Source organism: Lemur catta, chromosome X (assembly GCF_020740605.2).
Source record: "Lemur catta isolate mLemCat1 chromosome X, mLemCat1.pri, whole genome shotgun sequence".
Lineage (NCBI taxonomy): Eukaryota > Metazoa > Chordata > Mammalia > Primates > Lemuridae > Lemur > Lemur catta.
This window is the reverse complement of record NC_059155.1, coordinates 24,166,708-24,194,039: the sequence shown is the minus strand read 5'-3', so window position 1 is coordinate 24,194,039 and position 27,332 is coordinate 24,166,708. Positions and strand designations below refer to the sequence as shown.

Genomic DNA, 27,332 nt, shown 5'->3' with positions numbered 1-27,332 from the left:
TCACTGATCTAATCTGAGGTATTTTACAGAAGACAAATAAAAACAAAATTGCCCAATTTTTATGTTAAAAACTAAAATTGCTACTTTCTTTTTTATGTATGTCATTTGGGCCATCAATATTGCACTTTGTGTTTCAAACTGTGAAACTTTAAAACAAGTTATGTTCCAAGTGTTAGTAACAATAAAGTTCCAGCATAATGCAATTACAAGGTAAGTTTCTCTAAGGTTTTAGCTGAATGACACTAAACAAACCTTCAAGATTACTATTTGATTCTATATCAATAAAATCTTTTGAAATAATCAATTTTTACAGGCACTATTCAATCTTAAAATAAATGGGTCAGATATATAATGGTATGATTTTTAAAAATACCCCCTGGAAGCCATCACACTAATGGCCCTTTCTGACATGTCTATAGCAGTCCATGTGAAAGGCACTCATTTGAAGCAATAGGCATAATACAGGGCAGTTTTCAAATATACAGTCTATGTACTAAAGGTAGATGTCAATTTTAATACAGTAGGACCCAAACTAAACTCTCTAATGCTAACTCTTTTTATAGGTTGTTGTAAGGCTTAGAGCAAATGCATGTTTTATATATACATACGTATATACATATATATATGGAGAGAGGGAGAGGAAGAGGGAGAGGGGGAGGGGGAGGAGAGAGAGAGAGAGAGAGAGAGAGAGATAGTGCGAGCGCACACATATAGTAGGTGCTCAATAAATGATAGCTAGTATTACCATTAGACCAACTATTAGACCAATTCTTCTATCAGGGATATCTACCATCTACCAGGCATGTTATCCCTCTCCTAAAAACAATGACATAAAGATAAACATGACTCATGATATGGGAGTTTTTTCCACATAAATTCAGTAGTTACATTACAGCTTCAACATGAGAGTTCACAGAATAATAGTGACATAATCATGCCAGCTTATACCTAAATATTTACCAGTTCAAGAGGCTAAAGACATCTATTTACTTTTTAGGAGCCCTGGGATAGTTGGAAAGGTATTTATTGGTTTTATAATAAAGTTTACCTAAAGCATAAAATCCAGCTCTTGCAAGCTGCTCCTTGTTAACTGAGTATATCCACGTCCCAAAAGTAATGATCCGTGCTTCATAATCTGCCATGGATGGATTTCTTGGAAGATTTGTTGAATTTGAGAAATTCCTATCAGAACTCACAACATCAGATTCACTTCGAATATTAATGTTCCGGCCCAGGACAAAGAAGCAATTAGGAAAGTGTCGCCTATGTTCTGACCAGGCACGATCACAAGGTTCCCAATTTTTCAGTTTTCCACCACAACAAAAGCACTGCACTTGATCATCAATACCTGTGTAGTAGAGTCCAGCACTAGCTAACTCTCTTGGGGTTAAGTGGGCATAGTCTGGCCAATTCTGAAATGACTTTAATCTAGCTTCTTCATTACACATAGCAGGGTTCCTTGGGTAAATGGTGTCTGATATATCTACAACCTGTCCAGTTCTCAGAAGATAGTCTGCATGAGTTTCAGATGGCCTGTCTAAAGCAAAATGATTTCTATTTCCCAGATAGTTTTCAACTTTGTACTGACCATTCTGGACACCAGGATTTGTAGGTTGCATGGCACTATTTTCAAAATAAAAGCCATTGATAAATCTGCAATTTGGGGATACCTTCCTGTGTCTTCCAACTGCTGAATCTCCATACTGCCATCTATCTACTGCTGCATGACAACTAAAGCACCGCACGGTATCTCCTTCACCAGTATAAAGAAAACCTGCTCGTGCCAGTGTTGATGCTGAAACAGGACTACTACTTGGAAAATTAGCAAAAGTTTTTAATCTATTAAACTCTTCTACAAATTCTTCATCCTTATTGATGTCTGCAGGCATACAAGTTTTAGATCCTTCAAAAGTGTTAAAGGTCATCTTCTCTTGAAAATAGGACTTGTCCACCTTTTCTAAAAAGAAAACATTACATTAGGAAATCCAAAACATGAAACACAAACAACATACTTTTGTTATTAGGAGCTAACAAATTATGCACTCATGACATAAAAATAATTACACAATTTCTAAGAAACATTCTAATTCTAAATACTAAGGTTTAACATTACCACATGATTCAAGTCATAAAATAAAATCTAGAAGTTTCTTTTTCTTCTTCTTCTTCTTCTTCTTTTTTTGAGACAGAGTCTCAACTCTGTTACCCGGGCTAGAGTGCCGTGGCGTCAGCGTAGCTCACAGCAACCTCAAACTCCTGGGCTCAAGCAATCCTTCTGCCTCAGCCTCCTGAGTAGCTGGGACTACAGGCATGTGCCATCATGCCTGGCTAATTTTTTCTATATAATTTTAGATGTCCAGCTAATTTATTTCTATGGTTTTTAGTAGAGACAGGGTCTCGCTCTTGCTCAGGCTGTTCTCAAACTCCTGACCTCAAATGATCCGCCCGCCTCAGCCTCCCAGAGTGCTAGGATTACAGGCATGAGCCACCACGCCCAGCCAAATTTTTTTCTTCTTTTGAGCAAAGTAATATTTAAATAGGTAGAACAAAACTATTAATTTTTAAGTGCTTGTTTTATATAAGTATGGAAACTATGTGATGCAGAATATATTATAATTATCAAACATGTCAAATCATTAATTAGTAAAGACATGAAAGAAGCATAAAATATGCAGATTATTAAAGTCTATGCATAATTGTTAGAATAGATCATTGTATATTCAAGCCATCAAAGTTCAGTTTTTACAAATTAGAATGTTCAGAATGTTAATGAATTCATTTTTAATATTTTACTTTTTTGCTCAGAAAAGTTTTATTCACAATATTGGTTCCAATGTGTTCTTTAAGAACATCACGTATTTCTGATTTTCATGTACAAGAGCTTATTTTTTGGTTGGAATTGGATCATTCCAGATATATATAATACTGCCCTCTAGAGGGTGGCTCAGGAAATGCTAAGTATTTGCAGACCTTACGGAGTTAACATTTGCCATCAACTTCGCTTGGTCAAGTAAGGAACAATCTGTTCAAATGGAAGAGAAATACTGTTGCAACCTCATTAGAGCTGCCAAATTGTGGCTGTGTAATATGTAACCCAGATGAGATACTAAAAGGAACCGGTGGGTTATGAGGAAGGTAGCAAGATAATTTATTCTCCAAATCTGGACACTTTTGAAAGTGAAAAATGATGTTACTAATAATTACATGGGGACAACAGGCATAAATCAGGGTTGCCTCAGGCAAACCGGAGCATGTGGTCACCCTAGTTATGAAGCAAACCTGGTTCTCCAGTATGTCCCACATTGCCCGATACTGTGCTCAGTATAAATTTGTCAAATACAAAACAAAAGAATGCTCACAATGACTCTATCTCTACCTCTTATGTGCATTAGTTGATTTCTTAGGAAGAATCAGCCAGCTCTTCCGGCTTTATGTTGGCACAACATGTCTTAGAACAGCATCTTATCTTGGAGTAATATTCAACACGAGGCATGTTGGCAATGGACTTCAGTCTTACCTGGCCTTGTCAATTCACAGTGGTATTAACTTATATTTACTTGAAGAATTGAGTTATATCTGCATCCAACAGTTTTTGGAACATAGTCTCCATGACTTTTGATTATCATTTCCCATGTATCTGACATTAGTTAGTTTCAAGGCCCTTTGTTGACTCAGCATAATAAACTGAATGACAAAAATCAAGACTCAAAGAACCCAAGGCTAGTTGATAGGCTAATGAGATACAATTTAATAGGGTAACTGTAAAGTCTTACATTCTGGTTTTTAAAAATCTGTTGCAAAACTAAAGGAAGATGGAGACTTGGTTTAGAAAGAAATCATGAGAAGGCAAACCTCCAGATTAAAAGCCTAGGATTTTAGTTAATTACAAATTGATGATGAGCCAACATAACATGACTGCCAAAAACCTTACAGCAACTTCAGGCTGCATCAGTGTCCAGATGTGCAACATCCGGATCCAATTCAGTTACATATTGAATATTATTTCCAGGATCCAATCCAGCTACATATTATTATTTTCAATTCCAAATACATTTTAGAATGGACAGTAACAAAGTTTAAGGTCCTAAGAGAGCAATCAGGATGATGATGATGTATCATGTGAGGAATAACTGAAAGAACTGAGGATGTTTATTCCAAAGGGGGAAAAATTTGTGAGAGAAAGGGTAGACAGGCTGGGCTAGAATAACTACCTTAAGATATCTTAAAAGGCTATCATGTAGAAAAGTGTTTGAGGGCAGAATTAAGGTAACTGAATATAATTATAACCAGTAGATTTTAACTCAACACAACGATGAACTTTATAACAATCAATAAATAGCAATACAAAATGGATTGGGTTGCCTTATAGATTATGAGTTCCTGTTCCTCCCATCACTGGAGGGGATTTCAGCATGGACTAGGAGACTGTATTAAACATTTCCAAGCCTATAATCATCCTGAAGAATTCATGATCAATATAATCCAAAACACATGAAAATTATCTTCTCTGAGGTGGTATGTTTTATTTCTCTGGTCAATCAAAATAGAAGTGTAAAAATCAAAGATACATTCTCATTTCACAGTGGTGATTATTTTGTGTGGTTCAAGTAGTTATCCTATTTCAGATAATATTAGATAAAACCCGATCATTCAACATGAGCAGAAGAATCTCTATTTAAAGCTTTCAAGTGGAGACCTCATCTTCCCAGAGGTTATTTCCATGCTAATAGTTCAGATTTCACTGTTTTGAACAGCAGGTATCTATTCAGAAGCACTCAACTGAACACTACATATACATTATCAGAGTGTCAGCTTTTGGAGAAGGGTAGGAAAACAGAATTACCAGAGAGGTTAAGAGTAAAAGGGAGAAAGATCACTGACAAAAGAGAGACATTCTGTGGTTGAAGGAAGGCACCACAAGGAAGGGATGGGACTAGATAAAAAAACAAACAAACAAACAAACAAAAAACTAGGATCTAAGTGAAATGAAGGTGGGGAAATGATATTGTAGAAAATAAGTATATATGGAGCACAGGAATTGTGAATATAGAAGAAAATAGGGTATGAATTTTGGGGAAGGGTGATAAAAAGGCTTTGGATATGAAACGGTCTGAGTGCAATAAAGCTGAGATAATTTAAGGCTTCTCTGTGAAAGCAAATTCAGGCTTTGTCCTGGGTAAGCAGAAAAGCAGGAAGACACAGAAAGAAGGATGTAAAGAAAGCTTTGGCATAAGGGGCCAAGCAGTCAGGAATCTTGTTGGGGAAAATAGCACTAGGAAGCTAACAATGGCACAAAAAGGACCAGCAAGGAATGGCACATGTTTGTTTATATGAGGAGTTTGGAAGACTTTAAGATCATGATATGTTGTGAGGGTTTAAAATATACATGCACACACGTTTAGCTCAGTCAACTACGTAAAGAGAGCCACTGGCAAGTGCCAAGGAGAGGTGGTGGATTGCTAATCTAGCAAGAATATGGGAATGGGGATGGGGGCAGAGATAAACACACATAAAAACCTGCCTACCTGGTATCTGCACACAACACAAAAGTTTCTGTTTCTCCCAACTTTTTATTATTAAGGTTTTCAAGCATGGAGAATAAAGGTTATGATAATGGAGAAAAGGATATAAAATAGAACATACACTAGACAGCCACAGCATGAAAACATATATTCATGGGCAAGCCCCAAAAAGTAATATTCAATAAATCGGAAAAATATGCTAAGGTGGCGGGGATTACAGGTGATCTTTTCCTCCAAAATGTCTTTAATAATATTGTCACTTAAAATCTCTCAAGTTGACACCGCTGGGCTGGGTCAGGCATCCAGTCGTGGGGTGGGGGTGGGGGACAGCGGAGAGCCAGGAGGTGGGTGATGTTTTGCCCACACCCTGCCCCCTGCAGTCGGGGCTCAGATGGAGGGGGCTTCCTTCCAATCCACTGCCTGGCGCCCAGACCAGAGCCGCCTCTGCAGATGTGTCTCAGGTTGTGGGTGTTTAGGCCAAGCACACGGCGCTCAGGAGGGGCAGCCCTGCGCTCTGCAGGAGCAGTAGCCAGAGCTGTACCATGGTGCCCAGTGGCACTGGGTGGGCAGCAGCTGCTGGGGCATCCTGGGGGTAAAGAGGTTTGGCATTTAATTTCGCCAGTTTTCTCTAGAAAGGACGAAACTTGAAAATTTTGAGGAGTTTTATGGATTACTGCAATTTGTTCATAAGATACCTAATGTTGACATTTTAGTAGGCTATGCAGACATTCAGGAAGACGTATAACCTATAAATAATGATGATGATGATTATGATAAGCTATTTCAACAGCCAACCCACTGCTTAGGATTTTTATACAAAAAAATGCAGGAGGCAACAGTGCCTTTGGTACAGACACACTAACAGAGAAGAAAAATGTTTTAACTGACGCATTGTGTCTGTCAACCACAGAAAAAGCCCATTCATTCACTGGTATGCCCCCCCCCCAAGACTTCAGACCTGTGTCGTCTATTACAGATGTGGATGTTCTCCCAGAAATTCATCTCAGGGTTCATCTTTACAAACACCACACTAAGCTGTCCCTAGAACTCTATATCTGGGATGGTTTCAACCTAAAGGAGACACCACAAGGCTTAGAGAACATCCCGGGGATCTTTATATCCTGGCTTGTTCCAGGAGGTCTCGCTCACAGCACAGGACTATTCACTGATAATGATGAAGTTTTCAAGTTGATGGTACACAAGTTTCAGGGAAGTGTCTGGATCAAGTAACAGACATGATGACTGCAAACAGCAGCAACCGCATCATAACGGTGAGACCAGGAAACCAGGAGAATAATCTTGCTGGGAACAGACAGACTTCCGGCAGCTCCAGCCAATCTGCTTATAATAGGCTTCTTTGCTATGCACAGCAGATTGGACCAAATTCTGAGCCAAAGGATGAAGACAGCGATGAAGGTGAGATTATTATAGAAGATAATGGTGTGCCACAGAAGATTGCTAAAGCTGTTTCTACTACCAAAAGCCTGGAATTCTTAACACAAATAGAACTTAGTTTTGAGTCTTGACAGAATGATTTTATTCCTTCTAATTAAGCGAGCTTAGCAAGTGGCACAAACACAGAATTTGAAACACATGCTCCAGATCAAAAACTCTTGGAAGATGGAACAATCATAGTATCATGAAACCACCATTTAAATGTTTTGAGTGAGGATGTCATAGGACTTGTAAATTTGGCTACTTAAGGGCTTTTAAACCTCTGAGCCAATGACCTAGAATAGGCATGAGAATAATGTTGCAAGTTTAAAATGTTATTAAAATAAATAGAAACCAAAAGTAGATTAGTGGTTGCCTAGGGCTGGGGGGGAGGGGAATGAGAGTGACTGTAAATGGTTACTAGGTTTCTTTCTGGAGTAATGGAAAATGTGCTAAAATTAGATTGTGGTGATGACTGCACAACTCTAAACCACTAAAAACCACTGAACTGTACACTTTAAATGAATTTTATGGTATGTGAATTATATCTCAACAAAGCTGTTAAAATGTTATTAAAATAGAGGTTTGACAAAATGTTAACATAAACTTTGGTGGATCAGAGGTGATTTTAAGTCTAAAATAAAGGGGCTTTTGCTCATGAAGTTATGTGCTTTTGATATGGAAAATGGGATGTTACAGTACATTTTCAGAACTACATGAGAGGACAAAGTCATTTCTGTTTGAAGTGGTTACATGTTTAACCTGTTGCGTAGAACCCAGTTAATTTTTCCTTTAACCACATTCTTTAAATTCTAATGTGAAAATGTTTGATTCTCTCTCTTTTGGTACTCTGAGGACCTCAGTTCTTACATCCCCAGTATTTTTATTTCTTCATGTTCATCTGTTGCCAATTTTAACGTAACTTTCTGAAATGCATTTCTTCCTCATTTCTAAGAAATCAAAACAATTGGCTGTTTCTAGGAGTTGTTTTCCATGTTATGAAGCACTGAAGCTATGTTCCTGAATTATGAAATTCTATGACACTTGTTCACATTGGTGTTTGTCCATTCTATAACTTATATACTTAAAACTAATTCCAAATGTTACAGCTTTTAGAGTTTGTCTAGCAGGTTTTCCGGTCCTCACTGGAAGACACCCCTGCCCATGTAAACAAACAAACAAACAACCAAAAAACCACTAATTTCAAAATTCTAAACAGGTATAAATTGTTTTAAAAAGCAGTTAAATTTCATTGACTCTGGTAATATAAGAGACTTTCTTCTTTAATCCTTATCCTTATTCCCAATCTTACTGAAAAGCATTCCCTTTGTGTGTCTATATGTACATTGTACTCTTTTAATGTATTCAACTACTATGAAGGTTTTGGATACAAAATATACCAAGATAAAAAGATTTTTACACATAGGACAAACTTGTATACTTTTTTAATACAAAAATCTTAGATTCTTTTTCTTTGGGGGGTGGGGGAACAGAACAGAGTATTGCTCTGTCACCAGGGCTAGAGTGGAGTGGTGTCATCATAGCTCACTGCAGCCTGGAACTTCCGGGGCTTTCCAGGCTCAACTGATCCTCCTGCCTCAGCCTCCAGAGTAGCTGGGACTACAGGCATGCGCCACCATGCCCGGTTAATTTTTTCTTGGCCTCAAGCTAATATCCTGCCTTGGCCTCCCAGAGTGCTAGGATTACAGGTGTTAGCCACCACACTCGCTCCTTGGATTCTCTTTAATGGGATTATTCTAGGAATACTGCCTAATTTTGGGAGAAATATGTGGTATTTACTATTGAGGAGTAGAGTGTATCCATATTATTTTCATTATGCTGTTTATTTCCCATTCATCCACTTAGAAAAAGTAAAAAGTAAGGCTTCTTTCATTCTTTGCCTGATTTCTTTAGTATTTATCATTGTACAATGTGCACATGTGATACAGTATGCTTACATATAGAAATTAAGAATATTACAGGGTGGGCATGGTGGCTCACACCTGCAATCCTAGTACTCTGGGAGGCCGAGGCTGGAGGATCACTTGAGCTTAGGAGTTTGAGACTAGCCTGAGCAAGAGTGAGACCCCATCTCTATCAAAAAGAAAGAAAGAAAAAAAACCAAGCCAGGCATCATGGCATGGGTGCCTGTAGTCCCAGCTACCTGGGAGGCTGAGTCAGAACAATTGCTTAGAGCCCAGGAGTTAGAGGTTGCAGTGAGCTATGATCATGCCACTGCATTCTACCCGGGGCAAAAGAGTGAGACTCTGTCTCAACAAAAACAAACAAGGCAACTGAACACCCCTCGTCACAACCCCCCATCTCTTCAAAAAATTTTAAAAAGAATATTACGAAGCACTTAAGTTTCCTATGGTTTATGGATAATTCCCCCGAAGCTATTTATTAATTTTATGGTAGGACTAGTATGAATGCTTTTATAACAGTTGTGTGCTATTAAAACAATGGCTTTTTTAACAGTTGTGTGCTATTAAAACAATGAAGAGTCAAATGACTCAATTTCGAAGATTTTCTCTATATAGTAAAAATATATTAAGAAATAGTCTTGATTAAATGGAAAAAAAACACTAATGCTAAAGCAATAGGAAAAAATATCCCGTGTAGGAAAAGATTTTATATAAGATTTAATATCAGAATGCTACTCAGACATGTATTTAAGTATTAAGCTTCCTAATAAAAATCTGTATTACTTGAAATAAAGATTAAAGTAATTTAAGAAAAAGATATAGAAGAGTCAATTTTTACTGGTTTAAGCAACTTTTAAAAACAATCCATAATATCATGAGTTTGTTATCACAGCATCTTAGAAAAAATAGTTTTCATATGTGTACCAGACACTGAAAAAATAATTTTGACGCTGAAGATTAATATAAATCTAATTATTTAAAATGGTTAACTAGTATCTCTGGTGACTGAAAATTAACTATTATAAATACCCACTAAATGCTTTTAGAAGTCAAAATAGCGCTGTGTAATCACTATTCTTAACAAAGTAGCAATATCTATTACTAGGGTCTTTTTCTCTATTGTGCTCATAGATCTCCGCAATCTGTTTTTCACCCTTCTGATATCTAGATGAAATTCATTCAATCACTACAGGCTCATTTAATGAACTACAAATCCTTAACATTATTCCTGCAACCAAGGGCTTCGCCTCTCATCATCAAAAAGTATTTCTTAAGTAACTATATTTATGTGACATAGTACAAAGAGCAATTAAATGATTGGTATGGGTTGAATTGTGTCCCTCAAAAAGATACATTGAAGTCCTAACCACTGGTACCTATGAATGTGACCTTATTTGGAAACAGGGTCTTTGTAGATGTAATCAAGTTAAGATGAGATCATTAGAGTGGGCTGTAATCCAATATGGCTGATGTCCTTATAAGAAGAGACACAGACACGTGAAGACGGAGACAAAAACTGGTATGATGCATCTACAATCCAAGGAACACCAAGGATCAACGGCAATACCAGAAGCTAAGAGAAAGGCATGAAAGGTCCCCCGCCTAAAGCTTTCAGAGAGAGTATGGCCTTGCTGATACCTTGATTTCAGACTTCTTGCCTACAAAAACTGTGAGGGAATAAATTTCTGTTTTAAGCCACCCAGGTTATGGTACTTTGCTATGGCAGCCCAAGAAAACTAACACAATGATGTTAAAAATATGACAGGAATTATGCAAGTAATATAACTCTGCTAGTTCCCCCTTTATTACTATCATGCTGACTAAAATACATTGTGTAATTAAATAAAGGCATCTGTTTAAACTCAGAATACATATATTTATTTGCTGATGGCCCACGTTTTACTAGAACAAGATTTAATAATTTCTGCATGTGTATATGTTTGCATGCACATGTATGTGTGTGTGTATCCTTTTTAGACTGAAGGTCCCTTTTGGCAAGGACTCTGTCTTATTACATTTGTATTTCCAATGCCTACAGCAATGTATGACACACAATAGTGCTTAATAAATATTAGGCAAAAGAATGAATGTTGAACCACCTCTACTGGGCCACTACTGTTATCCCACACACCACCCACCACCTCGCCTGGACTTTTGGGACCACTGTGAGTACTAAAAATCATTAATATGCCATTGTTCGTAGGAAATGTGACCAAAATAGGAAATACGTGCATACTATGCAAACTATAATTCTTCAGTGATAAAAACCTATACTAAAATAACATTTATATGTGCTAACCAAAAACATCATAACTTAAAATTTATCTCATTCAGCCTCCAAGTATACCAGCTGTGTAGAGCACCAATTCTCTGTCTTCTGTTGCCCCCTCACCAAACATGTATTAATATATTTGTAACAAAAAAATAAATTAAGGCTAGGGGAGGTGGCTCATGCCTGTAATCCTAGCACTCTGGGAGGCCGAGGCAGGCGGACTGCTTGAGCTCAGAAGTTCAAGACCAGCCTGAGCAAGAGTGGGACCCCGTCTCTACTAAAAATAGAAAAATTAGCTGGGGGTCCTGGCATGTACATGTAGTCCCAGTTACTCAGGAGGCTGAGGCAAGAGGATCACTTGAGCCCAGGAGTTTGCGGTTGCAATGACCTACCATGATGCTACTGCACTCTAGCCAGGATGACAGAGCAAGACTCTGTCTCATACATATGTACATACATAAGTAATTTTTTTTTTGAGACAGAGTCTTGCCCTGTTGCCCGGGCTAGAGTGCCGTGGCATCAACCTAGCCCACAGCAACCTCAAACTCCTGGGCTCAAGCAATCCTCCTGCCACAGCCTCCAGAGTAGCTGGGACTACAGGCATGCATCACCATGTCCCGGCTAATTTCTTTCTATTTTTTAGTAGAGACGGGGGTTTCACTCTTGCTGAGGATGGTCTCGAATCTGACTTCAAGCGATCCTCCCACCTTGGCCTCCCAAAGTGCTAGGACTACAGGCATGAGCCAGCATGCCAAGCCACATAAATAAATGAATATTAAAAAATAAAATTTATCCACGTTCTTTTTTTTTTAAGGTTGTTGTTCAGTTGCATTTATTGATTGATTGATTGACTGAGACACAGTCTTGCTCTGTTGCCCTGGTTATCATAGCTCACTGCAACCTCAAACTCCTGGGCTCAAGCGATCCTCCTTCCTCAGCCTCCTGAGTAGCTGGGACTACAGGTGCAAGTCACCACACCCGGCTAATTTTTCTATATTTAATAGAGACGGGGTCTTGCTCTTGTTCAGGCTGGTCTCGAACTCCTCAGCTCCCAGAGGCTCCTTGGTCTCCCAGAGTGCTAGGATTACAGCATGAGCCACCACGCCCGACACACATTCTCTTTTTACTTATTTCTTGCAGAAATGTTACAAGGAAAGAACCAAAAGTTCTTTCCCACTCTTACCACAAGGCCCAGTGTAGTAGCTCACGCCTATAATCCTAGCTCTCTGGGAGGTTGAATGAGGCAGGAGGATTGCTTGAGGTCAAGAGTTTGAAACCAGCCTGAGCAACAGCGAGACTCCATCTCTACAAAAAAATAGAAAAAATTAGCCAGTGCTTCACTTGACTAGCCTGAAAAAAAAGAACGAAAGAAAAGAAAAAATTAGTCAGGCGTGGTGGCACACCACCTGCAGTCTCAGCTACTAGGGAGGCTGAGGCAGGAGGATCACTTGAGCCCAGGAGTTTGAGGTTACAGTGAGCTGTGATGATGCCGCTGCACTCTAGCCCAGGCAACAGAGGGAGACACTGCCTCAAAAAAAAAAAAAAATATATATATATTACTTCCTACTCTTACCACAAAAAATATAACTATGTGAGATGATGGATATGTTAATGTGCTTGACTGTAGTAATCATTTAACTGTGTATATGTATATCAAAACATCATGCTGTACACCTTAAATGTATACAATAAAAAAATTAAAAATAAATACACATGTATAAAGCAAACAAAAAAGTTCTGTCCCTACAATTAAGCACTGGAGTCATTCAAATAACTGAATGGCATTAATGAGCATTTAGCCCATAAGCTCAGTCAATAACATAAAGTGATTAATACTGCTACATACAATATATGCTTGTGATTAATACTGCTACATACAATATATGCTTGATCATTAAACCTACTTCTACAAACACTTGAAAGGGTATACTAAAAATCAAAAAAGGGCCTATCAATTGCATGTTCTACACTTAATTTAGAAAAGTCATAGTAATATTTAAATTTGTACACAGATACCCCTCCCCAATATTTGCAAATTTATTTATCATAATTAACTCTACAGGCACAGTTCCCTCAGGATAGACACAGCCTAAGGTATCCCCTCATCTTTTCTTAAACAAATTATGGGACTGTGTTCCCCAAAAGAATGTTTCTGTATGAAGAAAATACAGGTTTTACATTCAAAAATTCACTACTGATCACTATTATACCCCATTCCATTTCACTGAAAACTGTTCAGAACGTAAGATTTGATTTTTTAAGAGATGGGGTCTCATTCTGTCACCCAGGCTGGAGCACAGTCTTATAGCTCACTGCAGCCTCGAACTCTCAGGATCAAGTTATCCTCTTCCATCCATCCTCAGCCACCCAAGTAGCTGGGACGACGGGTGCACACCACCACGGCCGGCCAATTTTTCTATTTTTTGTAGAGACGGGGTCTCACTATGTTGCTGAGGATGGTCTTGATCTCCTTGTCTCAAGCAATTCTCGTGCCTTGGCTTTCCAAAGTGCTGGGATTACAGGAGTGAGTTACTACATCCCACCCAGAATTTAAGAAATTTTACAGTGATCATCAGTAGTCTTTGATTCTAAAACAAACCATCTACAGTCAAAACTGTAGAACCATGACACATATTAATACCATTTATGCTTATTCAGAGCCCAGATCAAAACCAAAGCAGGCAGGGAAAAAAAAAAACTGTTGCCCTTTTTAAAAGGGGAGGAAAAGGAGTCTACTACCCAGGCTTTGAACACTTTAGTATATACCCTTCAAGAACCTTTTCTGTGCACATGCATGTTATACATATTTCAAAAGGGATTTATTGTACATAGTAATTTATAACTTGTTTTTCATTTAATAATATATCATAACCATCTTTTCACATCAATATTTATCTGGATTAGACTGTTATTTTAAATGGATGACTAGTACCTAACTCTATGAATGTGTCATAACCTTACCAATCCCAAATTGAACATTAATTTTTGATATATATTTTTAGGAGACAATATACATAAACAATTCAAGAGGTAAAAAAGCTGCATTGATTCCACTCCTGCACCTGAAATCTCCCATTCCTAGAAGCAATCACTCTTACCAGTTGACTGTATATTCTTCCTGAGATGTTCTATGAATTTAACAAGCATGTGTGAGCATGTATGAGCATTTTAAAAAACATGAATGTTAACATATTCTGTATACAGTTACGTACCATGATTGCTGGACATTTAGAAAGCTAACACTTTTTTACTATTACAAACAATGTTGGAGTGAACATCCTTCTATTTAAGCCTGCTTACATCATATTTGCTTTTAGCACCAATAATAAATGGCCTCAAACAAGAGTGTGTCCTATCACCACCTCCTTTTAATCTATCTTGTTTTTGAATAGTAATAGTTTTTGTTTTTTTTTTTTTGAGACGGTCTCGCTCTGTTGACCCAGGTAAAGTGTAGTGGCATCATCACCGCTCACTGCAACCTCAAACTCTGGGTTCAAGCAATCCTCCTGCCTCAGCCTCCCGAGTAGCTGGGACTACAGGTGCCTGCCATGATGCCCAGCTGATTTTTCTATTTTTAGTAGAGACGGGGTCTCACTTTTGCTCAGGCTGGTCTTAAACTTCTGAGCTCAAGAGATCCTCCCACCTCAGCCTCCCAGAGTGCTAGGATTACAGGCATGAGCCACCAGGCCTGGCCAATAATAGTCTTAAGAAGCATGAATACACTTATAAATCTTAAGAAAAAGATCAACACCTTGACAGAAAATAGACAAATTTACAAATTGGAAATACTAATGGTCAACATATACAAAAATGTTAAATTAGTAACCAAAGAAATAAACGTTTTGAAAGATACCATTTTTATCCCATTTGGCAAAGATCACCCATCACTACCAACAACAAAACCATAGCAGCAGGGAAGGTATGGGACGATAGGCACTCTCCCTAGTGGAACTAAAAATTGGTCTATCTTTTCTAGAAGGTAATCTGGTAATATGTCCTAAAAGTCTTAAATATGATTACCTCTTGAACCACCCATTCTAGTTCTAAGCAAATTCTCTAATGAAATGATCAGGGATGTATTTTTTAAATGTATATATAAAGATGTTCAGGGTGTGGTGGCCTACGCCTGTACTCCCAGCTACTTGAGAAGCTAAGGCAGGAGGATTGCTTGAGCCCAGGAGTTCTAGTCCAGCCTGGGAAACATAGTGAGACCCTGTCTATAAAAATAAATCTTTTAAAAATGTATATAAGGATGTTCAATAAAGTGCTACCCACAAAAACAAAAAAACCTCAATATTCAACAAAAGAAGACAGTACTGGCAGGGTGTAGTGGCTCATGCCTATAATCTCAAATCCTAGCACTTTGGGAGGCTAAGGCAGGAGGATAGCTTGAGGCCAGGAGTTTGAGGTTACAGTGAGCAGTGATGGTTTCACTGCACTCCAGCTTGGGGGACAGAGAAGACTCTGTCTCTTAAAAAAAAAAAAAAAAAAAACCAACCAAACAAAAACCAGAGAATAGTACTATGGTCATTTGGGACACCAGGCAGCCATTAAAAACTCAGGTTGTAGAAGAATACTAAATTACATGGACATACATTCATGATGTTATAGTAAGTAAAAAAAGCAGGTTACAAAATACTATTGTAACATATAGTGCCAATTATGGCAAAAACAGACATATTCCCTCTTTCTGAAATGCTGGTGAAAAAAAACAGACACATAAAAACCGGCTAAATTATACATCAAAAATTCTACTGTGTTTATCTCTAGGCAGTAGGATCATTGATTTTTATTTTTTTCTTTGTGTTTTTCTTAATTTTCTAAATTTTAGCCAGCAAATATTATTAAATTGTAATGAAAAGAAATAAGCAGTTGGACTCTTGATTAGTCAGGGACCCTTGTACAATCCTGCCCACCAGATTGGGGGTGTTATTTGGCTATTTGCCATGTGACAATACTTCCTTCATGTGTCAATGCATTGGCCCAGTAAACTACCAATAGCGCAAGGCCTGGTACTGCAAGGTTTTGTCTTTTCATTCACAGAAGAAAATTTTTATAACTTACAAGAAGAGGGAAGGATATGTACGTTGCTTCTCATCTTTTTGCCTATCCTGAGAATTTTTGCCAACTTGCTACTTAGGTAACTGCCTCTGAACAACCCATTTGAGAAATTGTAAATTGATGTCAACACTGTTGATCACCAGGTTAAAAAAAAAAAGCAAGAGAGAGAGAGAGAGAGAGAGAGAGGCAGAGAGACAGAGAGAGAGACAGGTCAAGTCCCAGAGAGAAAAGGAGTGATCAGGTCATGTCTGTGGTGCTTGGCCAGCAACAAATGCCTTTTGGTCCATTGTTTGAATGGTAGCAAATCAGCAGCAGAGAGGGCTGAGAAACACTGATAATACCTTATTGCTACTTATTGTTAATTTGAGTTGAAAATAAAAGGACTTTGTTGAAAAATGTTTCTGAGTGATGTCTATCTCTGGAATTCTGACCCATTCATTCACTGCCTTGTGAAAACAATCAATGAATTTGGGCCCTGGTAAGAAGAAAGGAGTCTCCCCGACCTTTGGCCAAAAACTTCCCTAAAATAATTTTTACAAAAGGGGCAGCTCAGAATCAAGTATACTGAAAAGTAAAACCATTATATTTTATAGACACTCACAAACAAAAATTGTTCATAATAACTATGTTTGTGCTGAACAGAATAGTAGATAGAAATCACTCTTTCATTTTACAGATAAAGAAACTAAGACTTAAGGAAGTTAAATGATTTGACTAAGGTCATAGAGCTGATTAGTGGCACTGGAACTGGAACTCATTCTGCTCTTTGATACTTGTCCAAATAACTTATCCTGACAGAATGATTAGAATGAAGTACTTACAGTCAGATGGTTCCACAAGTGCCATGCTGAGGTTCTTTTAATGGATGACTTTGTAAGTGCGTAATACCTCCCCTAGACATTTCTCAGTATGAAGCATTCTATTCCATGATCATATTGGGATCTCAAGCATATGCTCAAACAAGTTCTTGATAAGAGATTACATCTTTTCTTTTTCCTCAGTAAAAGAATTTAGCTCTATCTAAAAGCTACTCAGCTGTCTATACTCTAAGATTTAATAGGTTTCTCTTCTGTCTAGGTTTGAATTTTTAAAAATGATACAAAGTAAAGGAAACTATGCCACAATAAGTGACTACAAACCAAATTAAAACAGAACATATTTAATGAGCATCTACATGTATCAAACAGTATCTACAAACTAATTTTCATTTACCTTTGTCCCACCACTTTAGCTACATGTAAATATTTTTCTCTAATCTATTACACATGCTGAACTGAAACTAAAAATTTCCTTTCATTCTATTCCAAGTTTTAATTTTTCCTTTTCATCCAATAACTTTGTTTGTACAAGCAGAGGCATTAGGTCAGTAATTTTTTACCCAGCACCTACTTATTACATGCCAGCCACTGTCAATACACTGATCTTTGATCCTACCTCTGCACCTTAATAGCTATTTGAAACTTAGGCAAACCCTTCTGAGCTCCCACAAATTTTGTCTCCTCTGTGCTAAAACAATCTCAGAATATCAAACCTAGAAGCCCCGTTTCTCCTTCTTTTAACCTATTCCGTACACACTCTACAAAATAAAATTAAATAGGCCAGCCTTTAACACAGTAATGAAACAGACTGCTTGTAGCTCTAATAAATTAAAATTCAAGGGCCGGGCACGGTGGCTCACGCCTGTAATCCTAGCACTCTGGGAGGCCGAGGTGGGAGGACTGCTCAAGGTCAGGAGTTTGAGACCAGCCTGAACAAGAGCGAGACCCCGTCTCTACTAAAAAAACAAAGAAATTATCTGTATAACTAAAAATATATAGAAAAAATTAGCCGGGCATGGTGGTATGTGCCTGTAGTCCCAGCTACTCGGGAGGCTGAGGCAGAAGGATCGCCTGAGCCCAGGAGTTTGAGGTTGCTGTGAGCTAGGCTGACGCCACGGCACTCTAGCCCGGGCAACAGGGCAAGACTCTGTCTCAAAAAACAAACAAACAACCAAACAAACAAAACAAACAAACAAAAATTCAAGTACTTAGCATGTGAAATTTAAAAATAAATGAAGGTATAAACCATAAGCTTTATATCTCAACCTTGTTCTTAATTTCTTGTCCCTTTGAGATGTTTATTCCAAACAGACTTGTGATTGTTATATGAGATTTCTGTCCTTGATAAAATCTGAGATAATCAGTCTTTAAAACTATTATAAAGGGTTTTGAATCTTTGGAATCAACTAGCCCAACTTGTTATTTTACAGATGAAGAAACTATAGTATAGAAGAGTATGCAGGATAAATAAAAACTATATTTTGAAAGAGTTGACATGACATAGGAAATGCTCACTACAGAATGTTGAGCATTTCCTATGTTGAATGGGAGAAAAAGGATTAAAACAATCTATATACAATACGATCCTAATTCTTTATTCTATTTCAAGTTTTAGACATTTTCTATAATAAACACATCTCTTTTATAACTTAAAATATCCAAAATATCCTTTTTATGTTTTGAATTGATAAACATATCAAAAAAAGTTGTGAAAAAATTAAAGAAATATGGAGGCACCAAGAGACAAAATCCCACAACTAACTGGAAACAAAATCAAGACAAGAACCCAGGTCCCATGGCATCCAGTCCTGGGCTCTTTCCACTGTAACATGTGACCTCTAAGATAGAAAAATGATATTTGTAAAATTTAACATTTTTTTATTTTACCACCACTTTTTGTCTCCTCAAATCTACTCACACAATGACCTTAAGCAGTGCTAACAGATTACATTTTATAATACTATTACCAGATTAGCCCACAGAGACAAAGCTTGAGAACTGACAGCTCATGATAATCTCCCAGCCTCTAAAGACCAAGGGCATCTGTTTTGCCATATTCATCTTCGGAAACCTACCATATAGTATAATGCCTGGCACATAGTAGGTATTCAGTAAATGTTTATTTTGCAAACCATAGCTTTTTATTTCCCTACTAGCACTAGCTACCAGACTTAAATATTAGACCAAATAAAAGCAGTGAAAACTCTCATTATTTTACATTTGGTGTCCCTAAGCATTTACAAATATAAACAGAGGATTTACTAAACAAATTCATGTTTACAACAAAATGTAAGGAGAACATTAATGTCACTAAAATATTTCAAGCACTATACTAATTAACTGGTACATTCACTACAATAATTCTTATTGAAACGGGCCTGACTAACCTTTAGTCAGCATTACTTTGTTAGCCTAGTTGGAATCATCGAATGCACTAGAAAGCAATAAAATTACAGGTGTTGTACAAGGGCACTGGACTAGAAGCTAGGCTCCAGTCCAAGCTCTGTTAATAATCAGATATGTAATGCTGGGCAATTCACTTTTTCTTCTTTGAGTCTTAACCTATTCGTAAAAACAAGAGAGCTGAACTCCTAATCACTGGGGACCTTTCTAGTCTTAACTTTTTAAAAAAATGATTCTTATCCACAAAGATTCTATAATACACTTTTTCATTGTGTCAAATTTGACACTCTGAATGTGTTATATTTCGCTACATTATTCAATAGTCAAAAAACTTAGCACATTTTCTAAATATACATAAAGACTAGTAACATATAATTTTTACCATTTTACATTAGGAGAGAGCAATAAAAGAAAACCAAAGGGGAAACATGAGTATCCAATAATCAGGCCTGCTTTATCAGCGGAGCTGACATGAACCACACTGGATTTTACAGTACAAACCACTGATGTATAAATACATATATGCATATAAGTACATGTGCATACCACTGTTATATACCTTTTAATGCTAATATACATATATATGTGTGTGAACTTGAAAATTTGTTTTAATTATAAAATCAATACTTGTTTATGGTAAGAAATTCAAACAGTACATGAAGCCACATATGAAGTACAAAGTAAAGTCTCTCATCCCTCTTCTCCGTAAGTAACCACTGTTAACATTTTTCTTGTGTATTCTTCAAGAAATTATCTGGACAAATACAAGTATGAATATGTATATGTGCAAGTGTGTATAAATCTTTTTAACCTAAACTGTTGTCACTTATTGAATGGGGGGGGATCTCAAGTACTTCATAAGCATGTTAAATACACTGAAATACATCAAAAGTGATAGCACAATTAATGGCACAAAGTATTATACTCTTCAGAAATGTGTTTTGAATTGAATACATTTCATTTTCGTGCTTGGAGGCTATGTGGAGCACAGAAAGAGTGGTGGGCAAGGAGTCAGACAACCTGGGTTCTAATCTAAATAATTGAGTAGCCTTTAGGCAAGCCATGAAATATCCTGAGCCCTTGTTTCAGCTTTTGTAAAATAACAGGGTTGAAGTAAGGTCCTTTCCAACTCTAAAATGTTATAATTCTAAGATGGCCGTCTGTAAGAGTGTTCTCTTGAACTGGCTGTAACAAATGTTATTGAGGAAAAAGGAGAAGACACACTATTGAAATCTATAGTCTTACTAGAGTGAATTTCTATGAGTCATTAACTATGAAGGTACAGTTGTGATAAAACTAGGGACATAAGTATATGCGAAGGCAAAGTAGTAGATTACTAAAATCTGATAGGTTTTTGCAAAGCTTTGATTGACGGTTTTTTTTTTTTTGGAGGTAGAGAGGGCTATTGCTTAGTTTCAGCAATAACCACTCCCCCCATCCCGGAAAGAAAACAATTTAAGTGTATTATGGAGTTAAAATAATGAAACTGAAAGTCAAACTGACATTTTGTTTTACAGACTATGCTCGGGAGGTGACTAGGGGAGCAAAGGTTGGAAAGAATTACTAGCTAAGTTCCTCTTCTGGAAGCTCTTTGGCCCCTATTCTTTCTATTTCACACGCCCTAGCCAGATACGCTCCAGCCCGCTCCGTACATGCCACAGGTATCAGATGGGGGTGGGGAGGAATCCCTTTGATCATATTTTTTAAAAAAAGTTATTTGCCTCAATTTACCTTAGGTGTCACGGGATTTAGGGAGGCAGTCCTGCGGGCCGGAAGCCAGCCACTCACCCACGCCTTCTTTCTGCAGTCCCGGGAACCCGGGCTAGGAGCCCCGGCCCGGCCGTCCCCGCCAGGCGGGCGCGGCCTTCCCGCCCTCCCCGGCAGCGCCGGGCCCGTGAGGAGCGGAGGGGAGAAAAAGGGAGGGGAAGGAAGGGGAGGGAAAACCGCACAAGCTGTACCCACCGCGCCAAGAGAGCTGGCCCCAAGCGCCCGCGGCGATCAGCTCGGTCCCGAGGGCAGGGTCCCGAAGGAGGGGCGGTCCGAGCCCCAATCTGGAAATGCCAACTCTGCGCTTCGGCCGGGCCCCTGCCTAGGCGAAGGAAACGGAAGTCCCTGCGTCTCCCTCACGCGCCTCCACCAGCCGGCCCATCCCCTGGAGCAACCCGGAGTCTGGAAACCCGAAGTGCACCCGCGTCAGGGACTCCAAGGACACAGCGGGCGCGGTCCGTCTGTCTCCCAGCCCAGGCCGCGCCACTGGGCCCCGGCACTATCCTTCCCACCCCTCTGCCGCGAGGTCAGCCTCCAGCCCTGCAAAGCCCCTCCTTCTTCCCCCGCCTCCGCCATTTTGGAACTTACACTCGGGCCCCGGCGTCCCTCGATTAGAGCCGCGCCCGCTCGGGGCGCTGCCAAGGTTCCCGCCACTTCTCGGAGCCGGAAGAGGGTCGGCCAGAAAAGACGAAGCCCTCTTACCCCCCTCCCACGCCGCCCCCCCAGCGGGAAACCTGAACCTGACCGAGCGGGCGCACATGCGCAGTGGGCACCTAGTAGTCCCCGCCCCCCAGCCTGAGCGTTTCCTCTCTTAGCCTCGAGGGTGGTTTTTCCCACGGTTTTTACCTGCTAGGCTCTGGGGTTGAGGAGTAGGAGAATAAAGATAAAAGAATGAAAACAAGGAGAGACAATGGAGCGCAAATGTTGAGTTCTTACTCTAGACCAGGTACCGTGCCAGCCATATAATGTGTTCTTTGTTGTAATTTTGATAACCTTGTAAAATGGGTTTAATAAAATGGGCACTCTCTTATTAAACCCATTTTACAGAGGAAACTGAGGCCCAGAGAGGATAATTATCCCAATATCACGTGGCTAATAAATGCGAGAACTGAGATTAGGATCCGATCTGTTTCCAAGGAGGTAAGGATGAAAGGAATGACAAGAAAGGAAGACCCTGGGGGTCGGAGGGGGTTAGGATTGGGAAGTGACAGGAAAATTAATAGAGGAGAAAGAAAGCAGACGGAGAGGAAACAAAGGAAGTTTGTGTACATAAAATCTGATCATACCCCGGGTTTATTTCAAATCTGTTGTAGGATTGTCAGATCGACATACGAATTTTTGTTTCAGGAACTTGGGCTTTTACAGGCTAGTGTGGTTGAGATGATGGGTTCTGAATATTTCATTTCAAAGGGGAAGATCGTAAGTATCCTGCATTGTCCAATGATGCTTCCCCTCCCAAAAAGGGAATTTGGAGGGAGGAGAGGAAAGAATTTTCTTTTTGGTTCTTAAGCGTTTGTTAAGATATTATCCCTTCTGATCACCTTTCACTGTCACAGCTCTGGTAATCTCACATCTGATTTACTGCAATAGTAGTAATTGCAAGCAAATATTTATCTCATTTAATTCTCACAGCAATTGTACTTAGTACATAAGACATCCCTATTTTACAGATGAGGAAAGTGAGATTTAGAGAGGTTAGGTGACTTGCCCAAAGTCATGCTGCTAGTGTGTGTGGGAACTAGAACAGTGATTCAAACCCAGATCTGTCTGATCATGTTAGGTTGGGACAGGGGAGAAGGGAAACAGATGCTTTGTGTGAGGGGGGTTTGCATTGAGAAATAAATGACCTTAGTAGATGCCTTGTCTACTAGGAGGAACGAATTGACCAGAAGCGGGGATTCCAAGAAAGAATAGATGATGCATCAAGGAGTCCCCAAGGACTGACCAGATATTTGGTCTACGATAAGGGGTCTCCAAGGACTGACCAGCGAGAAAGAGGTAGAAAGACCACAATTGAGGGTGTCTAGAGCATGCGTACAAGTAAGGTGACAGTATCTTCAAGTGACCTACCCTCATTAACAGTAAAAATCACATCCACCAGCGCTATGACAGTTTACAAATACCATGACAACCCCCAGGAAATTGCCTTACAAAGATAGAAAAGGGGAAGATTCACCATTCCAGGAATTCTCCACATTTTCCCAAGAAAAAACATAAATATTCCACCCCCTGCTTAACATAAAATTAGGAAACCAACATAAAAGGGAAAATCTTGTTAAACTCAGGGTCTCCTCTACTCGCCAGGGTTGATCCACTCCTTCTCTGGAATATATCATACTTTAATAATCTTTCACGGCCGGGTGCGGTGGCTCACGCCTGTAATCCTAGCACTCTGGGAGGCCAAGGTGGGAGGATTGCTTGAGGTCAGGAGTTCGAGACCAGCCTGAGCAAGAGTGAGACCCCCGTCTATACTAAAAATAGAAATAAATGATCTGGACAGCTAAAAATATATATAGAAAAAAATCAGCTGGGCATGGTGGCACATGCCTGTAGTCCCAGCTACTCGGGAGGCTGAGGCAGGAGGATTGCTTAAACCCAGGAGTTTGAGGTTGCTGTGAGCTTGACACCACGGCACTGTAGCCCGGGCAACAGAGTGAGACTCTGTCTCAAAAATAAAATAAAATAAAATAAAATAAACTTTCACACTTTGCATGCATCTGCTTGGTTTGCTTATTTACTCCGCTGACTCAGTACCAGTAACCATTCTTCTGCACTGGAAACCAAAAACCAGGAAACACGGGGACCTGACATCTAGTTCCCACACCTGATAATCACAGATGTGTCTGACCATTACTCAGTCTGCTAACTGACTTCTTTGTCCCAAGACTGTTTTCCCCCAATGCAGACAGCATGAAGCCATCTGAATTAAACTCTTCAATACTGCCTCCAGGACAATATTAAAATTCCTTAGCTTCATGTTCACTCTCCCCTTGGGCACCCTACACTATCTTCTAACAAATCAGTGTTACTCATTTTGCCCCCGCCCATCCCCAGCTTTCCTGCCTTCCAACTAATTTGTTCAAACTGCTTCCTCTGCCTAGGTGAAAAAACCACACCTATGTGAGCCTTCTCTGATTCCCTTATCTGAAGGTCTTCTCTTCTTCATCCTCTCAACTCTCTTGACACTTGAATTTTTGGTTGTGCTTTTTTTTTTTTTTTGAGCACTTTTTTATTGCGGTAAAATGTACATAACAGAAAATTTACCAATTTAACCATTTTTAAGTGGCATTAAGTACATTCACATTGTGGTACAACCACCATCACCACCCATCTCCGGAACTTTTTCATCTTACTTGGCACTTAAATTTGTACCTCTGGCTAGTCACAGTGGCTCACACCTGTAATCCCGGGACTTTGGGAGGCCGAGGCAGGAGGATTGCTTGAGGCCAGGAGTTTGAGGCTGCAGTGAGCTATGATCATGCCACTGCACTCCAGCCTGGGTGACAGAGTGAGACCCTGTCTCGAAAAAAAAAAATTGTGCTTCAGTCATGGAGCATAGCACTTGCTGCCATGTAGTATAGCTACTTGTTTAGATACCTTATCTCTCCTATGTCATAAGCTCATTTACGGCAAGATCTGTTTTGAGCTCATTTTTGTAATTCCTCCAAAACCCTTAGAGTCACCTTTAATTCTTCTCTTTCATGTCCTATATCCAATCCATCAGCAAATCCTGTCATCTCTGTCTTCAAAATATATCCAGAATATCACCAATTCTCATCAATTCCACCATTATGACCCTAGTGCATCTCTCTCTTGGACTAAAATAGCCTCCTCACTGGTCTCCCAGCTTACATCCTGCCCCCTTCCAGTCTATTTGCACAGCAACCAGAGTTATCCTCATGAAATATAAGTCAGATCATTGTCATTTCTCTGCTTAAATCCCTTCATTGGCTTCCCATTTCACGCAGAGTAAAAGCCACAGATTTACAGTGACCTACAAAGGCTGGGATAGCCAGCCATGAATGACCCCCAGTGATCTTTACCTCTTGCTATTTATACCCTTGGGTAGGTCTCTTCTCCACTGAACCAGAGCTGAGTGTGTCACCAATAGAATATGGTGGAAGTGATAGTGTGTGACTTACAAGGCTAGGTCATGAAAAGCACTGTGGTTTCTGCCTTGCTCTCTTTTGGATTTGTTGCTCTGGGGGAAGCCAGCTGTCATCTCATGAGGATACTCAAACAGCATGTGGAGAGGCCCACGTGGGGAGAAACTGAGTCCTCCCCCCCCACCCATCTCCTCCTTCCTACTGACAGCCAATACCAATTTGCCAACCATGTCAGTGAGCCACCTCAAAAGAGGATTCTTCAAGCCTAGGCTTCAGATTACTGCAACCTCTTGAGACCCAAATCCAGAACTGCTCAGCCAAGTCACTCTTGAATTCCTGTGTATTATTTTTTTCAATAGCTAAATTTTAGCACAATTTGTCACACAGCAGTAGATAACTAATACAAGGACCCTAAACAATCTGGATCCATGTTACTTTTATGTCCTCATCTCCTACTACTCTCCGCCTTGTTCCTTTAGTTTTCCTGGTTCAGGGCCTTGGCACTTGCTGTTCACACTGCCTGGAACACTTCACCCAGATAGCTCCATGGCTTGTCCTTCCCCTCCTTCAAGTGTTTGCTTAATTATTACCTTCTCCAAAAGGCCTACAGTGACCACCATGTTTAAAATTACAGCTCCTCCTCCCTGCACTCCCAATCTCCCTTCCCCTGATCTACTCTCTCCTTTTCCTGTGGCATCTATCACTTTGTAATATACTCTATGGTTCGTTTATTTATTATTATGTTTCTTTATGATACATCTCCTCCCTCCCATCCTTGCTAAGAATATAAGCTGCCTGAGCACAGGGATATTTGTTTTATTCACTGATATATTTCTTTTCTTATATATGTATATATATATATATTTTTTTTTTTGAGACAGAGTCTCACTCTATTGCCTGGGCTAGAGTACCATGGTGTCAGCCTAGCTCACAGCAACTTCAAACACCTGGGATCAAGTGATCCCCCTGCCTCAGCCTCCCAAGTAGCTGGGACAACAGGTGTGTGCCACCATGCATGGCTATTTTTTTTTCTATTTGTAGTTGCCTGGCTAATTTTTTTCTATTTATAGTAGAGACAGGGTCTTGCTCTTGCTCAGGCTGGTCTCGAACTCCTGACCTCAATCAATCTTCCCACCTCGGCCTCCCAGAGTGCTAGGATTACAGGCGTGAGCCTCTGTGCCCAGCCTTCACTGATATATTTCAAGTGCTTAGAAGAGTGTCTGACACAGCATATGTGCTCAGAAGATATTTGTCCAATGAGTGAATAAACATTTCATGAACATGACAGACCCCCAGTAAATAATTGTTATGTGACTTGTCAATTGGGAGGTATGAACAGCAAAGGCCAGTATACTTGGGATATGATGTCTAGGTTTTATATGCAGGGACACATATAGGTATGAAATTAGAAAAACACAATCTATGGAGAGCTTGCTTATACCTGTACAAGGATGTTTTCTTGTAATTGTTTTTGATTCAAGAGAGGGAACATTTAGAGAGGGAAAGAATGAAGATGTGTTAGCTTGAACCATGTTCCACCATTGCCAAATGCTGCAAACAGCCATTTAATATGGTTCCACCTAATAGGAGAAAGGAAAATTTATGGTGTAAAGATTCAGAGGAAATAAGAAAAAGAGGGGCTCAAGCACAAATAGAGGTGTTAGCCTTGAACACAAAAAAAGGATACATCATCAGAGACCAAAGGGCATAAGTTGTAGCTAAGTAGAGGGGAATTTTGAGGGTGGTCACAACCCCTCAGTGGCAGCTGGCTTTTACAGAAAGTAAAATGTGTAGTTATCTGTTGAGGGGAACAGCAAAGGTTTAGCAGTAGAACCCTTTTTACAAATGCAGTTATACGTTAAAGTCTGAATAAATATAATATTCTGAAATCGAATTTTAAAAAAGGAAAAAAAAAAAAAAACAAAACACAGAGGTGCTTCGAGTGAAGGTGGGTGGAGTGAGCCCTGACTTCCAGGCTTTGCCCTCAGAGCCATCAGCTTCATGAACCTTCTCTGGCAGAAAGG

At 39.4% G+C, this 27,332-nt stretch overlaps 2 protein-coding genes, 1 non-coding gene and 1 pseudogene across 4 annotated transcripts in view; 3 read left to right on the top strand and 1 right to left on the bottom strand.

Moving 5' to 3' along the window:
- The window catches only part of LOC123628616 (X-linked inhibitor of apoptosis), a 35,837-nt gene extending 13,967 nt beyond the window's left edge, over positions 1-21,870 (bottom strand). The window contains exons 1-3 of one of the 2 annotated variants that reach the window (XM_045538454.1): positions 21,791-21,870; positions 21,398-21,524; positions 1,049-1,957 (exon numbers count right to left, since the gene is read on the bottom strand). In XM_045538454.1, the coding sequence (XP_045394410.1) occupies positions 1,049-1,925 (877 nt within the window). In that variant the 5' untranslated portion in view covers positions 1,926-1,957; positions 21,398-21,524; positions 21,791-21,870. Of the gene's footprint in view, positions 1-1,048; positions 1,958-21,166; positions 21,328-21,397; positions 21,525-21,790 lie in introns of those variants that run through there. The other variant, XM_045538453.1, reaches the window with a different exon arrangement.
- On the top strand, positions 4,102-7,170 carry LOC123628175 (annotated as a pseudogene).
- LOC123628972 lies at positions 8,055-8,116 on the top strand. The gene has a single exon (XR_006731847.1). It is a non-coding gene; the product is annotated as a U7 small nuclear RNA (small nuclear RNA).
- LOC123628174 (collagen alpha-1(III) chain-like) lies at positions 16,610-22,152 on the top strand. The gene is made up of 3 exons (XM_045537823.1): positions 16,610-16,692; positions 21,023-21,096; positions 21,172-22,152. Exons 1-3 carry the CDS (start codon positions 16,610-16,612, stop codon positions 21,999-22,001), a joined length of 987 nt encoding a protein of 328 aa, XP_045393779.1. The 3' UTR covers positions 22,002-22,152.
- Positions 22,153-27,332: the final 5,180 nt, after the last annotated feature.